This window comes from Diabrotica undecimpunctata, chromosome 7 (genome assembly GCF_040954645.1).
Source record: "Diabrotica undecimpunctata isolate CICGRU chromosome 7, icDiaUnde3, whole genome shotgun sequence".
Classification (NCBI taxonomy): Eukaryota; Metazoa; Arthropoda; class Insecta; order Coleoptera; family Chrysomelidae; genus Diabrotica; species Diabrotica undecimpunctata.
This window is the reverse complement of record NC_092809.1, coordinates 27,902,387-27,915,356: the sequence shown is the minus strand read 5'-3', so window position 1 is coordinate 27,915,356 and position 12,970 is coordinate 27,902,387. Positions and strand designations below refer to the sequence as shown.

General features: G+C 31.8%; 2 protein-coding genes across 3 annotated transcripts in view; one reads left to right on the top strand and one right to left on the bottom strand.

The window, feature by feature from the left end:
- r (carbamoyl-phosphate synthetase 2, aspartate transcarbamylase, and dihydroorotase rudimentary) overlaps window positions 1-6,399 on the top strand; it is a 106,722-nt gene extending 100,323 nt beyond the window's left edge. The window contains exon 15 of the mRNA XM_072536950.1: window positions 6,125-6,399. Coding sequence (XP_072393051.1) covers window positions 6,125-6,322 — 198 coding nt within the window. The 3' untranslated portion in view covers window positions 6,323-6,399. The remainder of the gene's footprint in view (window positions 1-6,124) is intronic.
- A 1,018-nt stretch (window positions 6,400-7,417) lies between these two features.
- Window positions 7,418-12,318, bottom strand: PIG-F (phosphatidylinositol glycan anchor biosynthesis class F). 2 transcript variants are annotated; one of them, XM_072536947.1, is made up of 2 exons: window positions 11,522-12,318; window positions 7,418-8,406 (listed from the first exon to the last, which is right to left on the bottom strand). In XM_072536947.1, exon 1 carries the CDS (start codon window positions 12,210-12,212, stop codon window positions 11,556-11,558), a length of 657 nt encoding a protein of 218 aa, XP_072393048.1. In that variant the 5' UTR covers window positions 12,213-12,318; the 3' UTR covers window positions 7,418-8,406; window positions 11,522-11,555. The 2 variants fall into 2 exon arrangements, with proteins under 2 accessions (XP_072393048.1, XP_072393049.1); XM_072536948.1 differs by having other exon boundaries at window positions 11,556-12,318.
- Between the last annotated feature and the right edge of the window lie 652 nt (window positions 12,319-12,970).

Sequence of the window (12,970 nt, the reverse complement as noted above, 5' to 3'; positions counted from 1 at the left end):
ATCGTGGTCCTGGTAGAAGAAGAACACCATGGCTGAAAAATCTAAGGCAATGGTATGAAAAATCAACTACATCGTTATTTAGAGCTGCTGTCAATAAAGTCACGATGGCAAATATGGTAGCCAACATGATATCCAACGATCGATAACGGTCATGGAACTAGAAGACGAAGAAGTCTGGCAAAAGGGCTTTAGTTATGTATCTTCGATCCTATTTGTCCAATTGTGACGTACAGTACCTCAAATGGTACCATTTAACCAATAGAGTACTACGACGTAGAAATCAAATACATCAACACGTCAAAACGACCTTAGGTATATATCTTTGCTCCTATATATGTTATGTCAAAAGAGCCTTAGTTGCGTATCTCCGGTCCTATAGGTCTAATCATGACATGAAGCCTAAAATGATAGGATTTAACCGAGATAATACGATGGTAGAGAGAAATTAAACATGGCGGCATCTAATAACACCTTAACATGGCAGCAATAAAACGAATTACCGCACAGAGATGTGTGGCATATTACGTGACAGGATTTAGCGAATACCATACAATTACGTCATACATCTCTTTGCATACGTCCACTTTTAGTTAACTACTTAGTATCTATTCAGTACTTTGCTTTACGGTGTTGAGGCATGGACTCTTAAACAGAAGAATGTTAAAAATCTTGAAAGCTTTGAGATGTGGTGCTACCGCCGTATACTAAAAATAAGTTGGGTGGATATAATTACAAATGAAGAGGTATTAGAAGTTATTCACCGGTCACCGCCTTTTCTGTAAATGGAGTGAATATTGTTTTCCATTTAATATTTTTTCTCAGTTGAATAATTCCTGCTGGTATTTGGTCTAAGCTTACTTCTTTTCCCCATTCAAGCTGTTTCATAGCTAATTCTACTTCCTCTTTATAGTGCCCTGTTCACCTGTTTTGGTAATTTCGGACTATTTCATCTCTTATAACATAAAACAGTTGTTTCAGATATCTTTATCGCGTTTCCTTTTTTTATGGATGAATATTCTGCCGTTTTCATCTTCTACTATTTCATATGGAGCTACACGATTAACAATTCCAAATCAAGAAAACATAAATAACACTTCGAATTATATTATACAACTAATAGTCCAAAAATGAAGAGCAAGAGGTAGATGGCCAAGAAGCCGAAATCTTAATGACGAACACAAATATAATCGACTAATCAGACAATTAAGATCAGCGCTACATGATGAAGGCAATGCCACATTTGAACACTACATTAGTACATTGTCTAAAGAAGATCATTAAGTATACATAGCAACAAAAACACTTAAAGAGACCTGAACAACACAACTCACCATTTAAGAAAGATGACGTTAGTTGAGGAAGATCAGACCAGGAAAAAATGTCAACATTTTCAGAATACCACATAATAATAGTCAAGCAATAGAACACTGAAAACTTTTATTTTTAACTGTACGCCCATGAATGACTTACCATTTTTTAAGTAACACTTAATATTGCACTTGTTTATTGTATTTTTTTCATCTTTCAAGATAATTCTTATATGGATATATGTATTTATAACATACGGTCTTATGGTCTTATTACGGCTTTAAGATTATTCGACCCAAATGTATCTTGTACCGCACTGCTAATTGAGAATTATGTTTGTAATGCGATAAGAGGTCCGGATATACGAGACACCAGTGACTCATGCCGCACTGATAAAAATCCGACAGGAATCTGTATTTCTATAAAAAAAGAATATGTAGATTAATTTGTTTTGTGTATTAATTTAGTTTAGTTTGAACAAGACTTGCAGTAAAAGATTGTTCTAAATATAGAATGTAAACCATATTCCCAATGATTTGTGAAAGAGAACCAGTTTATAATATACCGGACGACGAAGGACTTCAACATCTAATTAATAGGATTACCACAATGTGTGATGAATATGGCCTTAAGCTAAACACCGCAAAGACAAAGGTGATGGTCGTCAGTAAAACGCCAACACAACCGGAAGTGGTAACAGCTTATGGTGAACAACTGGAGAGAACTAACACTATCACTTACCTTGGTTGTAATCTAAATGAGAACTGGGATATGAGCAAAGAAATTAGAATACGGATAGAGAAGGCCAGAGCTGCATTCTTTAAGATGAAGAATCTGTTATGTGGAAACAATATTACTTTAAGTCTGAAAATTTGATTAGTGGGATGTTATGTGTTCCCTACTCTTTTGTATGGTGTCGAAGGTTGGACTTTGACGGATACACTTCTCAAGAAACTGGAAGCCTTTGAAATCTGGGTGTATCGGAGAACCCTACGAATAAGTTGGGTGGATAGAGTTCGTAACGAAGTTGTTTTGCATCGGATGGGAAAAGTTACGGAAGTCGTCAAAACAGTTAAAAATCGCAAACTTGAATATTTTGGCCATGTTATGCGCCACCCAGAGAGATATAATATACTCCATTTAATAATACAAGGCAAGGTAGACGGAAGAAGAGGGCCAGGTCGAAGAAGAACGTCATGGCTTAGAAACCTGAGAGATTGGCTTAACAGATCCTCTGCATCTCTTTTCCGAGCTGCCGTCAACAAAATTACTATAGCCAATTTGATAGCCAACGCTCGATAATCGAGCTCGGCACATGTAGAAGAAAAAAAGGACGACCTTATTTTAGAATATTGGTCGATGAATTGAAATCATTGTTCAAGAAACGAATTATTCATGTGCAGATGTTTTACTATAAAAACATGTAGAACCAAAATCTCGATTAAAAAAGTTGCAACCAGTTACTCAGGATGGAACTTAACCCCATTATTGATTTTACAAGTGATAAAATGGGTCGACAAAAAACCAGTTTTATTCCTTACATCATTTAAACATAATAGTTGTATCTTGGTTTAATCAAATGAAAAGAAAAATTATACACAAGTACTAAAACCACAAACTATTCTCGATTATAACTTGGTGAAAAAGAGTGTTGATTTTAGTGATCAAGTGGCTTCTTACCAAAGCCCAATACGCAAAATTCTGAAGTGGTACCGAAAAGTGGCAGTGAAATTAATATTTAATACCTGATTTAATACCACAGTAGTCAATGCTTAGTTGCTAAATAACAGAAAACGTAAAAAAGTGACAACCTATCCTTGAGTTCAGACTGGAGTTCGCGAAGGCATTTGCAAATAAAGAAATGTTGTAACCTTCACGACAAGTTACATCCAAAAATACCATCTCAGGCAAAGCGATGTAGATAATACAAAGAGAAGAAAGTGTACAAGATGTTACAAATTTTTAAGAAGAAGCATGATTAGTAGAAAGGCCGATAGAAAAGTTAAAAAAGTTAAAACATACTCTGAAGAATGTGATGGCAAAACTGCAATATGTCTAGTGTGCTTTATTGAATCACATTAAAAAACAATTTTACTTATACAGGAACTATTATTGAGTAAAAACGTATTGTGCCTCAAGTGGCCTTATAATATTGGATAAGTTGATAGTTTCTAGTAGAACGTTTTTATTGTTAATTACCTCCGTAAAAGTGAGTTATAGTATTTATAAAAAAATGGATGTAAATAATATACCTTCGACATCTAAAAAAGCTAGATTTGAACATAAACGTAGATTGACCACTGCTGAATTACAATCATTGTTAGAAGCATCTCGCGAAGACAATGTAGATTAAACGAATGGTGGAAGTGACCCTGATTGACTCTGATGAAATATTTGCACAAAGTCGTTCAGAAAAATCGAGGATTGCGTTTTGGAAAGAGACAACACAAACAGAATTTAAGACTTTTCTCGGGCTTATGTTCCATATGGGTACAATTAAGATGAACCTTCTGAATGACTACTGAAAAAGTATGGGTAACTTCTATAATAGTGTTGACTTGACTAGACAATTGATCATAGCCCATATTAAGAAATAACCGAATAGACAATCCTCACTTGTCAAAGAAACTAAAAAAACGTGAAGTGGTCTAAAAACTAAAAAGTCCTCTATTCAAACTGGTTTTTAATAAAAAATTTAATAATATGTTAAAGTTTTTTTAATATACCCTAAAACTGAAAGCGCAAAGAATCGATTGCAAGTTACAAAATACTTGTAGTCATACTGTTTGGACAAGTACAGTTGTTTAAATAATCGGTTTCTGTGATAAACAAATTGAATAAATTGTAAAATATTTTTTGATCTGCTTGATATTTAGCACACTTTAATAACTCATCAATTGCCATAATTTCAAGTAGCTATATTACCTGTCGTTAGGCAAAAAACAAAGTTATTAACATTTATAAATTACTACAAACATAATATCTTACAGTTTACGGTTTTTTCGTTTTTTCTTATCTCAATTATTTATGTATTTAAATTTGGTATTTGTCTACATAAAAAACTTTTTATGGTCTACAACATTTATTTGAATTGTTTTTCTTTAGAATGTATACAAAACGTTTTATAAGCAAACAATTATTTTCTTTTTGCCTTTTAAGATTGTTTAAAAAAACAAAGCAAAATCAACTTTAGTCAACTCAGTCTTTACGAATTTTTCGTCGGCTACCCCTCATACTATTTAGAATTTATATTTCTGTATAAGATTTTTTTAAACTATTTAGCGAGGTTCCGTGAACTACTTTCTTATGGCAAAGTCAAATATTATTTTTCTATGTGATTAAGCCACAATTATTGGTCGATATTGAGATGAAAATTACATTTTTAATTAACTAATATTTAACGATATGTTTTCCAATATTTAACCTTGTTTATTGTACAAATTATGTAAAAATGTGTATACACATTTTGTACAAAAAACGTTTTTTGAGAACGATTTCCTGAATGGAAATCAAAATGTCAAACATTAAATAATTAAAAATGTAATTCTCATCACAATCACAACCAATATTTTTGACTTAATCCCATAAAAACCTAATATTTATCTTAAACTATTCACTGATAGCTTCGATAAAACAGGTTGGAAATTAAAATATGTAAAATATTCCCCGACACAACTCTCTGGGAAAAAATATCTAAATAAATAGATATAACAACTGAACATTGATATAAAAAAACCTGTTAGTTGACCCCAGCCGGCTGAAATCAGCCGGCTGGCAGGTAGATTCAATGTCTTTATTATTTGAACTTGACTGACCGACCAAACCGATCGATATTTTTATGTTTTCAAATATAATTTTAAGTATTAATACTGGCAACATCTATTGGCTTTAAAATGATACCAAATACAATAATTTTACCTTCCGAGGTTACAATGATGGTTTGATGTAAAAAATTTAATATAAAAAAAAATCGGATTATTGAAAAACCGACAACGGTGCCAAGCCTACAAAGGTGCTCTAAACGAACATACACGACTTATAAATAGGAAATGATAGCATTTCTTGGTGATGCTAAACTACTGCAACGTGAAAAGAGCTCTAAATGATAGCGGGATGTATATATATATATATATATATTTATATATATATATATATATATATATATATATATATATATATATATATATTTATATATATATATATATATATATATATATATATATATATATATATATATATATTTATATATATATATATATATATATATATATATATATATATATATATACATATATATATATATAAAATTAATAATCACACCAATATAAGATATATCACGTGGTAGTTTAGGATATAGAAGAATAGGGGAACTTTTAGCAACAACTGTATTTCTTGTATTGAAAATACGTGCCAAAATCTACGACCAGGCAGAAATATTAGGATTTCTTATGGCAGTGATGCATATACCGGAAAAACTAAAGAGCTATGTAGGTTTTTTTTTAATTACGGTGAAATAAAATAAATTGTTATTTTACCATTAATTACGCCTGTACCATTGCGTGTGTTAGTTACTGTAACGGCTTCAGATCCGTAAATGTTTTGAAAATTTTCAGAAACAGTGGCAAAACTAAGCAAATTACACAAATAACATATACCTTATGTATGACTACAAAGGTTCATACATTTAGGCAGCAATGACATTCTGATGACGTCATGCCTAGTTTGCTGAATTTATACTTTGAATAACCAAAAGACATTATAATTAATACATTTTCTTCAATTATAGTGTTCATTAATGTTTCATTTATTTTGTCAGGCTTGTGGACACTTTGTAGTAACTCCAAAATTGATGACTCGTGCCAAAAAGAAGATGATCGTTCTCCACCCGCTTCCCAGAGTATTTGAAATAAGTCCAGAATTCGACACAGATCCAAGAGCAGCTTATTTCCGTCAAGCCGAATGCGGTATGTACGTCAGGATGGCAGTTCTCGCAATGCTTTTAGGAAAATGTTAAATTCTGTTTTAATATGCTAAATTATACATTCCATTTTTATAAAACCGAAATGATGATAAAGATTAATTTTTTATAAAAAAAATGTTTTTATTTAACCATAATATCCTTTTAATGCCGCTTAACAGGTTTTGGCTAAACAAGTACTAAAAAATTGTACTGTTTTAATGTATATATGCTTCAACGTTCGTGCAGAGTTTGTTACTATACGTGTAGGATCTATTATTATCTGAAAATGCCAGAGAAGCTCTTTTTAGAAAGACAAAACACATTTCTAGTAAAAAATAATTATCCATTGTCACAAATAAATCACTGGTAAAACTCTGGACAATGCAATATACTTGGATGTAAAGGTTATTACGCTAGAAACAACACATCACAGAAAGGGCACCACAATAAGAGTTCTCTTCACAACTCCTAGTTGCTTTGATGAAGTCCTCGTAGACATACCGTCTCAGGACTTGCAACTTAATGTAGAGTCATATGTCGCCATGTTACCAATCCAACGGTAACTTTAACATCTTAACTGTAAATTAGACATAATGTAAACTAAATTTCATTTAATAATTTTTAAAGGGTTTTTACCCACATATTTAGTGGCTACATCCATGTATTACTAGACACTGATGATGGAATACTTATTCCGAAAACGTTTTGTCAATTCAACATAGCCCAACTGGGTTTTTTATATACCTTTTTATAAAGGATTTTATTCAAAATTTTTTTGAAAGTTATATCTTCGATGCCATAGACCATTTTCATTTAAAGTATCATATATTTGGTTTTTTTTTTCGTTTACAAGTCCCAGTTCACTTGCTGCGTTCGTAAACTTTGTAAAATAATGCACTACATATCTCATACTTCTGTTCACTATAATGACATCATCAGTGTCGATCTATTAAAGATGGTTCCATTTAATATTTAATCTAATATTTATCTGCCTTTTTTGGGGTACCAAAATTGACCTTATCAGCAAAATTCAGCTTGTGCGTACGATTTTTACGGGTTAATTCTCTGACGACTGGACTACATGACCATTTTCAAATGGTACACGTAAATAGGGACCGAATTGGGTACATAATTAGACGCATACAGTGTACTAAATTTTATTATTCAGTCTTGATCATGTAGACATTTTAAAAACATGTATGTACATAAATCTCCTATATACAATAAATTTTATACAAATATATCTGAAAAGTGATATAGACGTAACACAATACAGGGATAAAAATATTTTTGTATTACATAAAAAAACTGTTGTATGCACTTAAACGAATTTACAAATAAAATACTTTAATTTGTTGAAAACGGGGAAGACATTGTTAGCAAACCTGAGTTTCGTACGGAGTGTACCAGTACTTTCTATGATGATGTTTATTGAAAAAGTTAACAATGAAACTGAATTGATGAGATAAGAAATAACTTTTTTTCACTCTTCTTTTTACTAACACCGCCAGTTTTAGTTAAAGTCTGTTCTTTATAATTTTTTATTTTGATAGACTACTTAACCTAAATAAATTACATAAAACATTCTAGTGGTAATGAATAAATTCAATATTGTTAAGTAAAATACTAGTATTCAACAGGGATATTTGACCCAAACTCCTCAATTATTAAGACATTATATAGAAACTTTAAATAGACACCAACATAATCAAACAAGTAAACAAAAAATGTAAACCATAAAATCTGAGATAACTGTCACGCGATTTAGAACAGAAAGATGTGTCCAGATCGGATCAGAGATGAGAATATCACAATGCTATCTACCAGTGACTAGAATAAAAAGGTCCTTTTTATATGCGGATGCCGAAAACTATATTAATACTTTCCATTAAAAAATAGGGTTTTCTCCTTACCTGTTCTTTTAACAAGAACGAAAACATATTTCAATAACATTTTGGTAAACATAATAAATGTGGGAATACTGCAATAAAGAAAATAGTATTTTATATCACATTTGTAGATGATTGGGAAGATTCCCCTTGTTCCATTTTATCCAATATAGAAGACCAATTATTGGGATCGGAAGCTTAAGTTTGTGGAGCTTTTACTTTGGTTTTGAGTGTAACTTCTTCAATTTTCTAAAAAAAAAACAAATAAAATAATCTTAATATCCAACTAAAATAAGTTAATCTACCGATTAAAATAATTTAATTCGTACAAACAATAAATTATTAGAATTTCAGCAATATCAGTTTAGGTTTAGGTTTTTTGTTTGGCTAACTGCTAAAATTGTAAACTTTTAAGTTTATTATCGATCAAAATTTAGCGGTGTGCGGTTCTTGGTTTTTTTGAAAGTCATTTAGAATGCCTAAAATGTGAACATGCGCAAATTTACATCAACTGCACAAGTTTGCTAGGTGGCCTAAGAGAAGCCAGACTTCCTTTTTGGAAAATTGTTAATAGGGTTTACAGAAGTTTAGATACTGTGTATTAAGATGTTATTGGGCAGGCGTCAAGAAGGCCGATCACGAAGAGGGAGGGGCCCAGGTCGCCGCTGAAGAACAACATATTGTCAATATCGTCGTATATGATTAATGGCTCTAAGAAATAGCTTCTCTACTACCAGGTCTATTGCAAATCGATGGTTTGCAGAACATGGAAGACCAATTGGGATTCAAACAATTATTGTCGAATTCGCACTTTAGGCCTTTTTGGCCACATCTTATCAAGGATAAGAGGTAGTATATTGGGTCCTACCTCTTATCCTTGAGCATTGATGTCCTTAATCATCTTAAATGGTACAGAAAACGATTATCTTGGGACCAGGAATGGAATAGAGTTGCCTTTCCTGATGAATCCTGATTATATTTAGGGATACATGAGGATAGAGCCAGGGTCAGAAGATGATGCCGACGACATCACGAACTGCACTGTTCAGGTTATGGTGTGGGGCGCTGTCGTTTATGGTTCAAGGTCACTTCTAATCTTCGTGAGAGGGAACATAACTGCTCAGCTATCTTCTTCTCTTGGTGCTACAACCCTTTGTGAGTTTTGACCTGTTTAACAATGTTCTTCCATTTTGCTCTGTAGGTTACTATTCTTCCCCACTACCTGATGTTCATGGTTTTAAAGTACTCCTGTACATCATTAAGCCACTTTATTCTTTGTGTCTTTATTAATCCTACAATGTCTGTGCTTTAGATTAATTTGGGTTCATTTTAATTCTCCAAGAACCATTGTTACAACAGTCAAAACATCTTTCTTAATATTTTGTGCTCAAATATTTTCAATTCATTTTCATCAGCTCTTGAGAGAGTCCACGTTTCACATCCATATGTGGCCATTAGTCTAATACCTGTTTTGTATAACATAGCACAGCAAAAGACCATGTTTGAATCAAATTGTAAACTGTATCTAGTTTCAATTTATTATTTATACAACTACAACTAATTATTGATGTCTATTATCTTAAGCTTCTTTACATTTTACACCATTGACTGCTATATGTCTTTTTGAGGTAACACATTTATATTAACTTGTCTATGGATGTTTGGTTTTTCATATTGTGCTTTTTAGATGAACTAATGAGGCTTTCTGATTAGAGAGCAAAACGTCTTCAACAAATAGATGAAGTAGCCAACTTCTTTGTCTTTTTTCTCCAACTTTTGACAGAAAAAGCCACCAGTCTTTGAATGATCCTTATTTATATTGGATTAACGGACGTAAAACATCAGAAAATTGGCCGGGATGTTAATGAAACACTCTTTTGACTTTTTGTCTAGCTTTCGGAATGGTTTTATTTCTTTTTCAAGACAGTGTAATAAGAAAAATATGTAAATATTTATAAAATATCACAATTCTTCAGTGCAACTTACTAGTCGTTGAGATTATTTATAAAAGCTTTGACACTCAACATTAATAACACACATATAAAATATCAAATAATGGACAAAATACATTCTAAAATTTTTAAAATTTAGGTACAGATAGTAAAACTTAGTTTATGGCACCTTTTACTGGTGTGTTTTAACTCTGACACATAGGGAACAGAAAGTAAAAACCCTATGATTAAAAAGTAATTAGGTGTACTTAATATTATATTTCTTTTTAAGAAATACTAGAGGCCCATCTCGGGTGATTTACTTTTTAATTTTTAATGGTCTTAATGCTCTCTAAAGGTATGTCAAAAAATATGATTTTCTCTCAAGAATAAAGTACCTTTATATTTCACAATATTGAAAATTATTATTATGAAAAGTTGTTTGGAACTAGAAACTATGTTTTAATATGCAAGTCTTCTTCTTTAAGTGCCATCTCCGCGACGATGGTTGGCAATCATCATGGCTATTCTGACCTTCGAGGCAGCTGCTCTGAACAACTGCCTTGAGCTACAACCAAACCACTCTCTCAGGTTCTTCAACCAGGAAACGCGTCTTCTTCCTACGCTTCTCCTACCCTCTACTTTTCCTTGAATTATGAGTCTCAAGATGTATCTTTCACCTCTCATCACATGTCCGAGATATTGCAATTTCCTTTCTTTTATTGTATTTTCCATTTCCCTCTCTCTGCCTATTCTCCTTAACAATCTTCTAAATGTCCACATTTCAAATGTGTTAAGTCGATTTATTGTATTCCGGTTTAATGTCCATGATTCAGCTCCATAGTAGAGTACACTGTGTACATATCATTTAATTAGCCTTATTCTGAGGGCCAATGTCAGATCTTTGCTGAATAAAATCTTTTCATTTTCACGAAGTTTGCGCATGCTTTTTCAATTCTGACTCTTATTATCTTATTAATATGCAATTACATCGTTGTAATTGAAAAAAAAAAAGATGGTTCCGCAGGCGGTATAGTAGATTAGCGCGAAGCTTCATACTATTTTCTGTATTTTTAACATTTAAACAATATTTTTAAAATTGAATAAAGTAATTTTATTATTTATATTTTAAACAAATTCAATTTGTGTGAACAATTTTGGAGTTGGAAATCAAGTCAAATATAATGTACTTTCAGATAAAATTGTAGTGTATCACTATTAAATCTAGTATATAACAGAAATGGAATTCAAGAATTTTTCCAGAACTATATTAAATTGTTATATCAATAGATGACATATGTGATCAAAATGCTAAGCTATTTTGTATCAAGTGAATCATTATTTATATTAAATATTGAAGTTTTATATCTCTAAAATAGAAGTGATATATACAAATATATAGTATCCCTTACTACCAGCTGGGAAGTACTTACATATTACGTTTATTTGCAGAAAGCAATCACTCACTTAAAGTCCAAATTTTCCCTTTTTCTTATAAATGTATCCATATTTATAATACTGTACAATTGTATATAAATTTCCTACAAAACAGCCTGCCATTGCTCCATAGCAGCAAGGAATGGGCCAATCCTGATATGGTCTATTCCAATCTAATGGTATCAATACTGCTCCTAACCAAGCTCCAAATACAGTGAAACGAATATTTATCAGAAAATGTTCCTGCAGTTTATTACCATCAAAATCCAACAAGGATGAAAACAAGGTATAAACATTGTCATGATCTAAATGCAAGCAAACCGGAATAGTTGTTAACACTGTCATTAATGTAGCAAAGAATAAGGTTTCATAGTGTTCTGACAAGAAAGGAGCACCAAACAGTATAGCACCCACATAAAATATTAGTACCATAAGAGCACACGTTATTATTGACTTGATAATATTTCCTATTGATAATTTCCTTTTAATACTTTTGTGAACAAAATAAAATCTTAAATATTTCAAAATTTCAGCCAATGCTAAGGCGTATTCCACATAAGTAACTTTTTTTCCTAAATTGTATAAGTGTCCACTAAAGTTCAACGCTAATGTCACTACTGGTAAATACAAACACGTTAAAATATTGTTATAAATTAATAATCGATGTGTATCTTGGGAAACATCCATAATGATATAGCTAAATTTATTTACTATTATTTTGCTATTATATTATGATATTATCAAATATTATTCTAAAGCTGTAAACAAACGTCAGTTAGCACATGTAACTAATGACAATGACAGCAAGTGATGCCACTTTAATAATAAAAATAACTAGAAGGATATCGCTGAAATGTTAGTTGCCTAACTATATACGGTAAATTAAACTGATTTGAAATTTGCTTCGCCAATTTGTGAGTCGTATATTCCAATATCCGCTAAGTCTACACGCAACATCAGAAGTATTTTGGACGTATGTTATTTTAAAACATGGTTTTTTAATATTTAATGAAGCGCTTATGACAGTACTGCGCTCTGGCTGCGGCGTGTATAAAAGGAACAAGATCTAGGGTACAAATTTTTGCTGGTTTTAATTCTCATTGTACAAATGAGCGCCCGCCCTGCCAATAATGACCAACTTTCACTGCTGAAAATTGACTATTTAAATCACAAGTTTCTACAATAACATAGTATGGTCCAATGTCGGTGGAATTATATTTATTATTTTAATTATAAGATCTGTTACCTGTATCCATGTTATTCTGTATGACATGTCTATCTGGGGGATCCTTCACAGACGGGGAATTGTCCCCGTCCGAAGTATTATTCATAATAATTTTCTAATGTACTTACCGTATTTAATGTATACTGTACACAGTACCTAAATACCTGACTAATTTTTTAACTAGATTCACAAACTACATGAAAGACAACCACTTTTTAGC

What these genes read in the sequence shown, in the direction of transcription:
- PIG-F (XM_072536947.1), bottom strand. Translation starts at nt 12,212, where the DNA reads ATGGATGTTTCCCAAGATACACATCGATTATTAATTTATAACAATATT.